Source organism: Zonotrichia albicollis, chromosome 15 (assembly GCF_047830755.1).
Source record: "Zonotrichia albicollis isolate bZonAlb1 chromosome 15, bZonAlb1.hap1, whole genome shotgun sequence".
NCBI classification, from domain to species: Eukaryota; Metazoa; Chordata; class Aves; order Passeriformes; family Passerellidae; genus Zonotrichia; species Zonotrichia albicollis.
This window is the reverse complement of record NC_133833.1, coordinates 131,602-146,399: the sequence shown is the minus strand read 5'-3', so window position 1 is coordinate 146,399 and position 14,798 is coordinate 131,602. Positions and strand designations below refer to the sequence as shown.

Genomic DNA, 14,798 nt, shown 5'->3' with positions numbered 1-14,798 from the left:
TCACTGCCTTTCAGTGCTGTGGAACACAGAACATGAACCAGTAGGTTCTTATTTTAATCACTCTTGTAGGTTCTTATTTTAATCACTCCTGTAAATTTTCTCCTCTTTGCTTGTGAGAGAGATGGGCACATGGCAGGGCAGCAGCACAGGGGCTGTTTACTTTATATCTTATCAGCAGCATTATGTGCTTTAGAGACTACCAGGAAAGACTGAGGTACAAGCTGCTCCTACTGAGTCAACATATGCCCAGGCAGCCAGGAGGGCCAACCATGTCCTGGGGTGCATCAAGCAAAACATTGCCAGCCAGTCAAGGGAGGGGATTGTCCTGCTTTACTGTGCACTGGTGCAACCCCACCTTGAGTATTGTGTGCAGTTTTGGGCACCACAATATTAAGAAGACATTAAGCTACTGGAGATCATCCAAAGGAGGCCACGAGGGTAGAGAAGGGACTGGAAGGGAAGCTCAGGTCAATTGGTTTGTGACCAGGAGGAGACTGAGGGGAGACCTCATTGCAGTCTTCAACATTCTTATGAGGGGAAGTAGAGGGGCAGGTGCCAATCACTTCACTCCCGTGACCACTGACAGGATTTGAAGAAAAGGCGTGGAGCTGAGCCATGGAGGTTTAGGTTGGGTATCAGGGAAAGGTTTTTCACCCAAAGAACTGTTGAGCACTGGAAAAGGCTTCCCAAGACAGTGGTCACAGCGCCAAGCACCTGAGTTCAAGAAGTGTTTGAACAGTTTGCAGGCACATCATGGGATCCTTGGCATGTCCTGTGCAGGGCCAGGAGTCGGACTTGATGATTGTGATGGGTCTCTTCCAACTAAGCACATGCTATTATTCTATGATTCTGATACATACAGGACTTTGGACCACTGCACAGAGTAGCTGTACCCAGATGGATGAGGCTTTCTTCACTAATTTTGCCCCTGGCAACAGGGTTTCTAGGATTTCCAATTTCTTCATCTGTCTTCAGGAAAATCCTCTCTTGCTTCCTATTCCTTCTGTTCTTTTTAAAGCATCCAACAAAGTACTTGCCTGAAGAGCTATCAGCAAGAGTGTTGACAGCTGAGGAGGATACCTGAATGCACTCAGGGAGATTTTAACTGAGGTTTTTTATACAGACATGAAGGTCAGCCAGCAAAAAATGTAAAGGGAGACTCTCTGGGCCATAGGCAATTGTGCTCCAGGAGACTAGGGCTGCTTCAGTAATGTGTTAGAAGGCTTGCCTCCAAGGTTTGGCATGCAAGCCAAATGGATAACACGACCCAGTTTTTTTTAGTAGCCACATATAGCACAGACTCTGAATTAATTCTTGACAAACTGTTGGAAACAAGTAGTAGTCTCACAGATTGCCACAAACAACTTACATGCAACAGATTATTTTTTAATTACAGGCAAATTAATGAATTCATATTCCTTAGCCTATCCTCTTATCTCTTTCCACACAGGTGGGTATTTGCCTCTTCCAGGTTCCTGGGATCAGAGCCACTCTTCATGGTTTTGTCACTATTTCAACCAGTTCATGAAATAACCCGAGATATTTAAGGGTCATCTAACCCAGTGGGCCTTGAAACACCTTTTTCTAAGCACTCTATCTTTGCCAAACATACTTACCTTGCTATTATTAAACTGCTCTAGTGAGTGTCAGCACAGGCAGCCAGCAGTCAGGAGAGCCACAAACCCATGGCTAAACCCCAAAGAGTAATTTATTTCCCTTCCTTTGCTAACTGGGGAATTCCCACAGCAAACCCTTAGCAGAGGCATACAAGGGAAGACATAGGCGCCATTAAACTGGGGTCATGCCAGAGGATCATTGGAGTGTTCACCTCTGTTTAGTAAGGATTATTTCCAGCTTCGTGTTTATAATCCTCCTCTACAGACAGTCATCTGCTTTTAACCCATTTATTCCAACACAGTCGCTAGCTGGCAGTTCCAATTATCACGTTGCTTTTTGTCCACCGAACTCCAACACAGAACACACAGATCTGTTAAAACATACCATGGTTTATCTGAATGGAATGTGGGAGGTATTTCAAAAAGGACCGTGTGAACGTAGATCAACTGTATGAACTTCACATCAGGTACCAGGAACGTTTGTGTAATAAATAGCTTTAATTTGTTCTTCAAGAAACTGCACAGAACTTGCTTGGTAACGTCCTTGTCGTGATTTATGTAGTGGATTCTCAGGATAAGCGGATATTGCAGCGCTGATCCACTCCCAGAAGCACGGGACAAGCGCAGGAGACCCGGCTGCAATAGCGGCAAAACAGATGCAGAACCGATTTGAATGACTCCCTGTTTTTCTCATGCACAGAGAGCTTTCTAGGAAGACCTGCAGCTACATCCCAGGATCCACCTCCCAGCTTTTTGTAAGCACCCTCCTGCTCCACTCCCTGCAGCCCCAGCCGGCCCGAAGCCGGCTGTGACCCGGACGCACCGAGCGAGCCCGGCCCGGCCCGGCCCGGCCCCGCTCCCCTCGCACGCCCACAGACAGCGGACAGGAAGCGGAAGCGCGCAGCGCCTCGGTGGCGGCGATGCCGCTCGCGTGGGCTCAGCCGCGTCTTTCCGGTTCCGCCGGAGCGGCGCGGGCGGCGAGTGACGGGTCCCGGGTCCTTCCGCGGCGCCGAGGGCGGCGCGGCCCCGCCCGGCCCATGGACCGGCACAAAGTGAAGCGGCAGCGTCTGGACCGGATCTGTGAAGGTGAGGCGGGGCGGGCGCCTCTCGGCAGCTGCGGCAGCAGCGGGCGGCGGCACCTGCCCCCACGGGGACCCGCTGCGCGCTTGTGGAGCTGAGCGTCCGCCTGGCCGGCGGCGAGCAGGGCCTCGCTGCACGCGGAGGCGCTGCCTACGGCCTTCTGGGAAGGGCCGGATGCTATTGACCGTCGGAGGTTCTGTGGACGTACAAGTTCTGCTCACTTAAGGGGGAAATATCTGGGCATGCTGGGATGGAGGGAGGGCCGGTCACTGGGGGGGAGGTATGAAGCGACTTTGTCACTCGTTTCAGGAGCCAGGAGTAAGACGGCATGCTGCTGAGCAGATCACCTCTCATATATTATTATTGATAATGCATGCTTTATTTTCCTTCATCTAAGTGGTGGTTGTGCTTTTTTTCTCGGCGTCTTTTCCCTGTGTTTTGTCTTCATGTTTCTTGCTTTGCCTAAACTGTTCCTAAATGCTATTAGCAACTTGTTGGACCAGCAGATGAGGGTTCCAGAATTCTTGTCTGTTATGTAATCACTCCTGGTTACTTTCTTAATAGGCATACGGCCTCCTATTGTGAATGGCCCAATGCCAGCACGGCCACTGGTTGCACTCCTGGATGGACGAGATTGCACTGTGGAGATGCCCATCTTGAAGGACGTTGCTACAGTGGCATTTTGTGATGCTCAGTCAACTCAGGAAATCCATGAAAAGGTGGGCAAGAAGATGTCCAAGATTCAGAAGTAGAGCCTTGCCTCTTAGTTAACCAAACCAGATATTGATTTGGACTGGTTTTTGTTATAGGTGCTGAATGAGGCAGTGGGAGCTCTGATGTACCACACCATTACCCTTTCTCGTCAGGATCTGGAGAAATTCAAAGCCCTCAGGGTCATTGTGCGTATTGGCAGTGGCTATGACAATGTTGATATCAAATCCGCTGCAGAACTAGGTATGATGACACTGTTAGGTGTCTGTTGTGATCAGAACTGAATGTGAAATTGAACACTGAACATCTTTTTGTGCTTTATGAGTTGACTGCGTTTAAAAACTTCTATATACAAAGATTTGGAGCTGCTCAGTATCAGGTATCTTTAGGAAGCTAACCAACAGAGGGGCTGATAGGTGGCTTGAAAGAAAGATTCTCAGTTTTCAGATTGCTCTGCTATTGATGTTGGTGTCTTTGTTGTTGTTTGGGATTCAAGAATCTGAATATGATGTCTAGCTAACTTTTGGTGACGTGACTTTGGTCTTTTTGTGACCCCTGAGCAAACTGCTGTCTGAAAAAAGCTGTTTGCAAATGCTGATGCTGGATAAACTCATTGTAAATGCTTCATGAGTTTTCTTCTTAATTTTGCATATGCAAATAGATTCTGATATAAAACTTTATTAGTTATCCCTTTGGAATCCTAGGCATGTGAAAAGTGTCCGAATCAGGTGACAAGATTATGTTATTTACTAAACAGATGGTAGTGAGACTTCTGGACCTTTTAGTCTCATAGGTGAGATGTATCACTCAAGCATCCTTCCTCTTCTTTTTTAAGTTTTACAGGTGTAAGGGATTCTAAAGCTTCCTTAATGTAATGCAGGTCTTGTTAAGGTTAAATCAAATACCGGTATTACTATATAAAATTGAAATAGGCAAGCATTGCAATTTTCAGATCTGTAAGAACAGGTGAATTTCTTATAAATGAAGAGTGTGTGTTGGGCTAGTGCTTCAGTTAGGTCAAAAGAACCTTTTCATTTGGATGATTCAAAGGAATAGTCTTATGAGTTCCTGTCAAGGTCCTTGGCTTTCATCCAGCCATATTTGTGCTGAATTTGGAACCTAACGTAGTCTTAATGCTTCTCTACTTAAAGTCACCATCCATATCTTTGATTCATTCAGATTCAAAGATTTCCCTTTTCCTCCACTGCGCACTCATTAATCCAAGGTGAAATGAGTCAAAATTCCTTCACCATCAGACTGTTGCTTGCCACTTTTGTTGTGGAGTGACAGTGCAATGACCCTTACATGTGGCCAGATTTGCTTTTTAATGGGCAATTAATGGTTGTTTTCATGCTTAGCCAGGCCTTTTAATTCATTCAGAGGTAAGATACTGTTCCTTGTGTGTTCTGAATCTTCAGACCAAAGGGCTGTTGTCTGTGTTTGTTTATTACATTTAGGTATGATACTGTATGTTAACACAATCTGTGTCTGGCTGTGTAACAGATGAAAGCATGGAGCTTGTCTAGAGGTGAATGAGATGGCAACCAGTGAGATTAAGACAAATTGGTGTTTTCTATCACCCCTGCTCATGTCCTCTGAGTTGTCTGTGTGGCATTATGGCAAAATTGGAAATAGTTTGATAGAGAACAACAGTCGGATATCTGGGGTTGTCTGTGGCCATTGCTCTCCTAATTCTCGTGGGAAAGCATGGTCTGAGTTTAGCCAAATGTTTCCTCTGACTAGGCTTACGAAACAATGATGCGTTCAACTATTGCTAGATTTAGTTTCCAGTGTTTAGCTAGGTGGTGGACTTTTGAGGTAGAAGAGTTGCCTTGGTTTGCCAAGTGACTAGGGTTATATTTGGGAATAGACCTTTTTTTCCATCTGATTATTTTTATTTCTTCGGTGGTTTGTCAAACGAAGGATAGCAGGAATGAAATTTTATGTTTCCAGCCTCCCCCCTCCTATTTTTTTTCATAGATTGTATCAAAATCTGGTTCAAGTTCTGAGCAGAGTTCCATCTTTCCCTTTTCTGATAGTAATTTATGTTTCTAGGACTTCAATTCTGTTTGCATTACTAATTTACTTGATAGTTGTAGCCACGGGTTTTATGGTACTTGTGTTTGTATGTTATTCTAGAGTGGGAGTGTTATGTGTTGTTATTTTTAAGCTTGACTGCAAGTGGATTTAGAGAAGCTCCTGGGACTTCTGTCTGCATTTAATTAGTTAGTTACTTATTGTTGCTCCTGGGGAGGCTGATGAGTGAGCATCTGTACCATGAGGCGTGAGGAGCTCAGCCATTTGTCTCAATTCTTCTACAGAATGCCTGTTAATTTGTCAGGAGTATCTGTGGAAGGAGTGCTTCTTTTTGAATGCAGGTCTTTTAAAACAGTTAGTTGCATGTATCACTTGCATGGCCCAGTTTTCTCATTTCAGCTTTTTTGTTTTTCTGCTGAGTGTGATAATCAAATACATATTTATAAGGAAGGAATGGTATTTCCTGGGGGAAATCCTGGGGGATTGAAAAGACGGCTGGTCATCTGTGTTGTAGTAGAATGAGGTTTTGAAATGAATCCTGTATTTCTTGAGTTCTGGAGTACTCAGTTATCTTTTGGCATTTGTGCTTAAAGAACTTTATATTGATTTAGGATTGTGATGCTAAAAGTCTTATATGACCTCTATGGCTTTGCAGGCATTGCCGTTTGCAACATCCCTTCCTCCTCAGTAGAGGAGACTGCTGACTCTACCCTCTGCCACATCTTGAACCTCTATCGCCGTGTTACTTGGCTACATCAGGCTCTGCGGGAAGGGAATCGAGCCTCAAGCGTAGAACAGATTCGAGAGGTAGCTGGAGGTGCTGTGCGTATCCGTGGGGAGACTTTGGGCATCATTGGACTCGGTAAGTGATGGGGATAGTTAGACTGAAAAGAGAACTGTGAACGTTTTTGGGAAGCTAAGAGTCACATACTGAGAAAAGTGATAATTCTACAACTGTTCTTTGTGAAACACACTGACTCCTAAGGAATGCTAGTGCCCTATTCTGGATATCTTCAAAAGCTGAGTATATGTCAGGCGATTGGTTACTCTTTTTTTGATTCCAGATGGTTAGAAGAATTGGAACATTTATACAGCTCTTCTCAGTGACTGTTTCCCTCTGTGCTAAGTACTGTATCAGTAGCAAAACTGCCTGAAAGGTGGCTACCAATTCCTTCTCCAAGTTCTTGTAGCCAGATTATTATCTCTGTCTCAGAGTCCAGATTTGGTTTGAAAACAGAACTGCTTCTTGACTACGTTCTGGCTATTGCATGGGGAGGAACTAGAATTAGTTACATAGGAGCAGCACTGAATAGCCTCCTCTGGATCCCTATGGCAATCCTAGGGGTTTCCAGGACTGCAGTACCTTGGCCCCTTGTAGTAAACTTCAGTGTAGGCTCCCAGTCTACCCCAGTATCTTGTCTTTAAAGTTTGTTTTACCTTTCCTTGATGATTGTGGGTTTTCTTTTGTGAAGGCCGAGTTGGACAGGCAGTGGCTCTGCGAGCCAAGTCCTTTGGCTTCAACGTGATTTTCTATGATCCCTATCTGCCGGATGGAGTGGAGCGATCCTTGGGTTTACAACGAGTAGGAACCCTGCAGGATCTACTAATGCACAGCGATTGCATCACATTGCACTGCAGCCTGAATGAACATAACCATCACCTCATCAATGACTTCACTATTAAACAGGTGCAGCAGGAGCTTGATTTCCCCCACAGAGCACTGTGGAAATGAATGCAAACCAAAACTGCTGCTTTCACAGAGGCTGAGAGCGTGTGAATCCTGCTGCCTCTGTTGTGTGCCTCCTGCTGCCTTTGGAGGCTGGGAGCGTGTGGATCTGGGTGCCTGTGCTTTGTGCTGTATAGAATTTTATGTTCAGAGAAGAATAGGATTGGCTCTTCTTGCAAAGTTGTTTCCTTTATAAAGAATATTTTAGGTGATTCCGTAATTTCAAATTATCTTTAAAATAATTTACCGCACTGGTTAGAGATAGATGTGGCTTGGCTGGGACTGTGTACGTTGTTTTACATAGTGCTGCCAAAGCCTCTCTGCCCAAGCCCACTGCAAAGCCAGTCTCAGGCTAAGCAGTCTATGAATGCTTTCCAGTAGTATTATGAGAGACATTTGGACAATGTAGTCCAGTTTTGTGTAGCTGGATACTTGAGTCATGGTTCCTGTCCTCTTTTTTTTTAATTTTTTTTTTTTAATGTAGTAGGATGAATATGGAGTGCAGAACTTGAGAGTTCCACTTTTGCCCTTGTTGTCTTATGGTTTTGTTTGTTGATTTTTAGAGCAAATTTCTCAAGCATTGCTTGCAGGCATTTCCCCTGTGGGAAGCTTTGCAGTGAAAGCACTCCTAGTTCCTCCAGACCTCATCTAGTCACTGCAGACTCCTGCTCATTTCCAGTAGATTTCCCAAGATTCACTTAGCTTCCATGAAAAGTCTCATTCTCAATGCATGTACTATTTTTCTTCTTTCAGATGCGTCAGGGCTGCTTCTTAGTCAACACAGCCCGGGGAGGGCTGGTAGATGAGAAAGCCTTAGCACAAGCCTTGAAAGAGGGGAGAATCAGAGGAACAGCATTGGATGTGCATGAGTCTGAGCCTTTCAGGTAATGTTGTACCTGCATGCCTGCTGCTGTCTGGTGGTTCACCTAAAACTGGATGGTTCTTTTGGCGGTTTGGTGGGTTTGGGTTTTTTGTGGTTTTTGTTGTTATTTGGCTTACAGATGGGGTTTTCACTTCTGGAAAAAAACCTTCTTCTTCCCCCCAGTTTTGCTCAGGGGCCGTTAAAAGATGCACCCAATGTTATCTGCACCCCTCACACTGCTTGGTACAGTGAACAGGCTTCCATTGAATCCAGAGAAGATGCAGCTAAAGAGATCCGTAGAGCCATTACAGGTAATGAAGATTTGCAGCTGCTGCTAAATTTTGTTAGTTCACTGCAAGGATTATGCTGATTGCTCTGAAAACTTAGACTCATTAAGTGGTTTATGGGACTGGAGTGTAAGTTGATAATTGTATCTTTGGCTTCTGAGAATTCTTGTACCTAGTGCCAGAGTGGCTCTTTCCCTGGGAAAGCCTTTATACCCACATCTTCCAAATCCTTTGCAATAATTCCTTTGACAGTTTTACTGTATGTTTTTTTCCTTGAGTAGTACATGTTGTCTCTTGAAAAAGGTGAGGCTTGGCAGTTGCAGTTTGTGGCAATAATTTTTACCTGATCATAGAAGTGGGAGGAAAAGATCAGTTTCTTGCTATCTCCAGACACCAGATGATTAGAGGAGAGTCTCGTGTATCCAGTGTGTCCTGTGGAAGTCGATGAAAAGATTTTGCGCTTTTCCTTTCTACTTTCCTTTGTAAATGCTGCAGGGAACAAGTCTCTCCTACCTGTTTTCTGGGGTTTTTTTGTCATTCTTGATGCCTTTGCAGGTCATATACCTGACGCTTTGAGAAACTGTGTTAATAAGGAGTACTTGCTGTTAGCAGCTCAGTGGTCCAATATTGATCCTGCAACTGTCCACCCAGAACTCAATGGAGCTGCAGCTTACAGGTGAGATACATAGGTTATCCAAGCATATCTTCCTGCTGAAGTAGGACAGGGCTTTTGAGAACTGCTTGTACCTGCAAACAGGTATGTCTCTGTTCCTATGCACTCTATATGAGTTCTTTCCCAAAACTTAACAGCAGCACTTCTAAAGGTGTACGAGTATTTAACACGTACTTGGTCATATTGAGTTCCAGCTGCATATTGGTCAATATTTCCAAATCCTTGGAAGACGTGCCCAAGAGATACCTTAATATAAGAAAGCCTGCTGAATGTCCTAAAAAAGGTCTGCAGCTCTACATTAGAAGTTGTGCATAGCATTAGGGCTATATAAAAACAAAGCACAGTTCTTACATGTAGCCCAGATACAGACTATTACTGAGTCATTGTTCCAGTGGATTTGTTTGGTAGTCTAAACAGAATGCATTTGAGTTTATCTGCTACAAACCTGTAAAGTGATTGTGGACGGGTTGCTTCCCTTCTGTTTGTCTCCCATCTGCAAAGGTAGGAAATATATTTTCCTTCCTTCTATGAGAGATCTAGAGTAGTTGAGATGTATTTATGGAGAGGGCATAGGGAAGCAGAATGGAAGTGATGGAAGAATAGTTCATTAGCAATTCATGACTGTCACTCTCCTATTTTTCATCTTGCATCTAGCTGTTTTATCAGTTCAGCCTCTTACTCTTTCTGTCTTGGAGCCCAATGAAGGATAACTGCAGCTTACACTCTTCCTGCTGATGGGGAGGGAATTCCTAGGCCTCCAGGTGCCTTCATGTAGTGCCTCACAATATTTTCAACTGGAGATAACTTTTGTATCTGTTTTCAAATGCTTAGTATGTGACCTCAGACTGTCTGGGTCTGTCTGCAAACAGGTGTCATTTGGCATTAGGATACCACTGCTTCTCCTCAGCTCTGGAGACTTTTCCTGTGTTCTATCTCAGAGTGTTTCTGTTAGAAAGAGGGATTTGTTTTCAGCACGTCTGAGGGCATAGCTCCTTTTCCTTTGAATAACTCTGTTGGACAAGCTTGTAATTTCTATGTTTTTGTTGGTTTTAGGTTTCCTCCAGGAGTAGTGGGAGTAGCCAACCCTGGGCTACCAGAACCACCAGTAGTGGAAGGGATTGTAGCTCATGGGATCCCTCCTGTTTCTCACTCTGCACCACGTACTCCTTCCCCAGGAGAGACAAGCAAACTGGATGCAGACAGAGAGATTCCTGCTGACCAATAGCAGCATGTTTCTCTCCTCTCCTTTGGCAGCAGAAAAAAGTAGGAGGGCATCTCCTCCTAGGACCTTTTTAACACCCTACAGACACTGTTTCCTGTTCGCATGGGACAGGAGAATGCATTTCCTTGTGACAGACTTTAGCTCTTGCCTTTATTTTGTAATCTTTTAGTTATAATTTCTTGATGAATCTTTCTCCTTCTCTGGGGCATGGCAGCAGTGACCTTGCCTCCCATTGGCTTAATGAATCAGTTCTCCCATGTATGTGCTTCAGTTGTCTGTGACCGGGAACTGTCTTTGTGTGCTTGAAAATGGAAGTGAAGCCACCTGATCAGGGATGGTCCGTGGTGGTTCAAACTTAAGTGCACACTTTTCAGTTGTGATTTGTAGCTTAAATTTAATTTGGCGGAACCTCTTTTAAGTGTAGCCATGGGGAATATTAGAAAAAATATTAGTGAATTGGAGAAGTTGTGATTATTGTCTTCATTATGCCCTTGATAAAAGGCAGCCAGGCTAAGCTCTCTGTGTTACTTTGCTTGTTTTAATTAACGTTTCCTGTGTGAACAGGCATAGCGCAGGCACTGTTAATGCTTGACCATACGCAGTTTTCTCTATGCAGGTCTAGGCCTGAAGTTAAAAGTAGCACTGTCAAAGCCAGCCTTTTAAATAGTTTGGAAGGGATTAAAATGTCATCAAATGTATTTTGTTGGCAACTATGTTTGTGAGGTTTCAGAATTTTTCACCCTGGAGTCTATAAGTTGGAGAAGGTAAGAAAATGCTGAAATAGGAAAAGCATGCACTGAGAGACAGCAAGTAGCAATAATGTGCAGCTGCAGTTGCAGGTTCTTCACACAAAGTACCTCATAGTCTATGGCAGTGTTTATCCACAAGGGATCCATCACACTAGAATTCTAAGCTTTAAGATACAGAATTTTTTTTTCTTTTTGCATAATTGCATCAGCTAGAAGTAACATCCCACTTGTCTGTGCTGGTGGAGAAGGCAGCTTTTAACAGTCAAGAAAAAGTTTATCACCCAGAAGGTGGCTAACCACTGGAATAGACTCCCCAAGAAGGCTAGCACAACACCAAGCCTATCTGAGTCCAAGAAGTGTTTGGACAATGCTTGTCGGTACATTGTGGGATTCTTGGGGTGTCTTGTGCAAGGCCAGGAGATGGACTCCATGATCCTGATGGCTCCCTTCCAACTCAGCATAGTCTACAATTTTGTGATATACTCATCTCTATAGCAGGGCAGGGCAGCAGGGCAACGCAAGACAGCACTTTGTTTTACATGAATAGGCTTTGTGATACTAAAAGGAGAATTAATACTTGCAGTTTTTCACCTGAAGCCAAGGCAGGATTGTTGCTGGCAAGTCTTCTCCGTTTCACAAATGACTGAATATGAATCGCTTCTTTAAGGGGTGTGGAGTCTTCAGCAAAGAGGTTCCACAGAAGAATATTTTTCTTTAATTTCACATCTTCCTTTAATTTAATCTTGTTACACTTCAGTTATAGTCTTTCCATGCGCAAGATGTAACAATATCTGATTGATTTGTTTATGTTGTTTGGATATATTAAAGTAGGTGCTGTATGGGAGGCATACCCTATGTGTGGGTTTCTCTGCCTCCCTTGATTATTCTCTCTGTTGTGTGTCTGTGACTGGAAGCTGAACAGATGGGAACAGACTGGTGAAAGAACTTGAAGTATGGACAAAATCTTCTGTTTAGGCTGTTTAGTTTAGGAAGGTAAGGAAAGCTTTCAGAATAACTAAGTTCTCAGATTTTTTTTTTCTGGTTTAAATTTTTTTTTCCAATACTGCCTTCTCTATAGTGGCTTACTACTAATACAGTGATTCATTCCTTTCTCCTCCCCTTCTCCACTCCTCTCAGAAATTCAAGAAAGGAAAATAGTCAAGAAGTAAACTTCAGGTGTTTTCTTAAAAATTTTACACTTGAGCTGTTTAGTATTAGTGAGATAATACTAGTTTTCTAGTGCTGAGTATCTTTTTTTGATAAGGTATTTGTCTCAGTGAAGATTCTTTGCTTCTATGTTTTTGTGGATGATTCTGATTCTACTTCAAATTCATATACCTCCTTGGCTGCTCAGGTCTAGCAGATCAGACTGAGACTGGTGGTAGGCATGAGTTACAGGAGAACTTTTTCTGAACAAAAGCCTGGAGCTCAGAAGCCCGTTGATTGCAGGTGTACCTAAAATAACCATCAGCACTCTCCTGAATTCTCTAATCTCTAGGAAATTCAGATTTCATAAGCTGCTGGCTCAGAAAGATCTTCTAACAGGCAAGTGTGGAAGAGTTTTCAGAGAGCTCATCTTCTATTGCCACATTGGGGAAGCAGTCTGTCAATAACTACTCTTTATTTGCTGCTGAAAATTCCTGCCCTGCTTAGGGGTTCAGGACTGAGATTATTTTGTGGTAAGGGGCTTCTAGTTACGAGCTTTGAGGATCAGAGTACATTGACCTTGTCTTTTCTAGAGCACAATGCAAGATAGATTTATTTTTTTAGAAGAGGCAATTTATTTTTTTTTCTTTGTTACTGCAAGTATCTCTATAGAAAGTCAAATAACTGAGCAGAGAAAGAGTAGAAAAATTTCATTTGGGGGAAACATGAGTTTCTCAATTCATATTTTTGGTGGCTAGATACACTAGTGACTAGTAAGCATAGGAATTAAATGATTGATGATGTAAGAAATATTTCCAGTTATGGGTACCAAGGAGTTGAAGCTGACAGCATTGATAGTGGCTCGTTCTATCCAACACAATGTACACTTGTTATTGGATATGACAGTAATTTTCTTCTTGGTTAAAACCACAGCAGAAAATGTTGAGGTAAAAATGAACAGAAGTCTCATCTTGTCCTCAAAGAAGGACTCTCTTTGCATTTATAGGATTACTCTGCTTGTGTGCTGTTTGTACCTCTGCTGACAGCCTGAACCTATTATCACCAGACAAAGGCTGTTCTGAATGGATAGCTCAAAGAAAAATTTACTGGTACTAAAGCATCCTGAGATCTTCTTTCCCTGAGTGCCAAGTACTTTGTCAGCACTCTTTGTTGTGTGATACACTGAACTTGCAGCTCCCCCTTCCAAGCTTAGTGCAGTATACAGAAATGGAGTGACTTTTTTTTTTTAATGCCTTCTTTCAGAACTACTGCAGAGCTTTAATCCCAAAGAACAGGAGTCTCCCAGGGTGAGGCAGGTGTTCCCTAGCCGCACTAATCTGCTTACAGGAGGTGCTCACACTATCCCAAGGTACATTCTGTTTGTCAGGGTCACTGCTGCTGACCAGCTTTTTTTATAGAGGACTCAGAGTTTCAGAAATATATTTTTGTAGACAATGATTAAACTGTGAAACATTGAAATAAAGCATGTAAACAAAAAATTACAGCACTGTCCTCTGTACAGATGTTTTCCTCACTTTAGTTCTCTTCTGGCTCATTAGAAAATGTTTGATTACTGATCTTGGATATATTTTAATAAAGTTCTCCAAAGAACATGGCTGCTGTCTATGGAAGGGGTAGCCTTAGATACAGTATTGAAAAGGAGGGTTGAAAACAGGTGAGTGTCCCCATCTCAAATTATTTAAATTCCACAAAATCGGTCCCTGGATCAGCCACTCTGGAAAGTTACTTTCTTTGTATGCTGTAGCATTGACCATCACTCAAGGCTGTGCAGGTGGCAGTCTGGAGAAGAAGCCATGTTCAGTGCCTAAGGGGCACCTTTGGATGTAGGGTGCTGGTTACTTACCTGATTTCTCACAAGCTGAAATTGTGATATCTGTTTTGCAGCCATTTAAGTATGTAGTTTAGCAGCAGTAGCTGTCTTTACCCTTTCATAGTAAAGCAGTATTTGAAATTAACACACAGCTTATGAAACTATTTTTTCTAACTTGTAGTAGAGGTTGGTGCAACAGAATAAGCATAGAAAAGTTGTTAGGTATTTTTAAAATTGAATTTAATTCACGTTTTATGACTTATGCTGTCTGGGTCAATTATTAATGACACTTAGGAAACCCCTAGTACTGCTGAATTTTATCACTGTTGGCCCACCTGGTGCTGTATGCCATTGGAATATCCAGCACCATGCTTGGGAGATGGGACATGCTGGTCTGCTTTATTACAGTAATGGGAGTCTGAACTGGTGGAATGGGAAGGGGCATAGGGGCACTTGGAATCTTTCCCATGGTGGTACTATTTGTTGTGCACAGCTGATAATATTACTGTTTCAGTAAAGAAACTTAAGACATGAGGACAAAGACTGGTCTTCAAAGAATGTAGCAGATCTTGGATTTACCATGGCACTCACTTAGATGTAAGACATAATGGCTCTGCTACCATTCAGTAATGTTTCATGTAAGTACTGTACTTAAAAAGAAAAACAGGGGAGGGGAGTTAGTAAATCTAATGGTGTGTAGCAAATCAAAACTCAGAGATGCTGTACAGCACAGGAGGAGAGCACGGAGTGCTAGTGCCACTGATACTTTGAAGTTTTGTGTAGTTGTTCAATTGGTATTAGGCATTGCCTTACCCATGTTCCAGTCAGTACATTGCATCCCTTTAACTAGAAAGTAAC

General features: G+C 43.1%; 1 protein-coding gene across 2 annotated transcripts; it reads left to right on the top strand.

The window, feature by feature from the left end:
- The first annotated feature begins 2,521 nt into the window (after positions 1-2,521).
- Positions 2,522-13,720, top strand: LOC102067387 (C-terminal-binding protein 2). Of its 2 annotated transcripts, XM_074552432.1 has the most exons (9): positions 2,522-2,702; positions 3,261-3,415; positions 3,506-3,650; positions 6,100-6,306; positions 6,917-7,131; positions 7,924-8,054; positions 8,216-8,343; positions 8,875-8,995; positions 10,046-13,720. In XM_074552432.1, exons 1-9 carry the CDS (start codon positions 2,537-2,539, stop codon positions 10,215-10,217), a joined length of 1,440 nt encoding a protein of 479 aa, XP_074408533.1. In that variant the 5' UTR covers positions 2,522-2,536; the 3' UTR covers positions 10,218-13,720. The 2 variants fall into 2 exon arrangements, with proteins under 2 accessions (XP_074408533.1, XP_074408534.1); XM_074552433.1 differs by lacking the exons at positions 3,261-3,415; positions 3,506-3,650.
- Positions 13,721-14,798: the final 1,078 nt, after the last annotated feature.

Bases quoted from the DNA above. Each gene is read 5' to 3' on its own strand.
- LOC102067387 (XM_074552432.1), top strand. From the start codon at position 2,537: ATGCCGCTCGCGTGGGCTCAGCCGCGTCTTTCCGGTTCCGCCGGAGCG. The intron at 3,416-3,505 runs GTGGGCAAGAAG...TTTTTGTTATAG, and splicing joins CTCAGGAAATCCATGAAAAG to GTGCTGAATGAGGCAGTGGG. The intron at 3,651-6,099 runs GTATGATGACAC...ATGGCTTTGCAG, and splicing joins CAAATCCGCTGCAGAACTAG to GCATTGCCGTTTGCAACATC.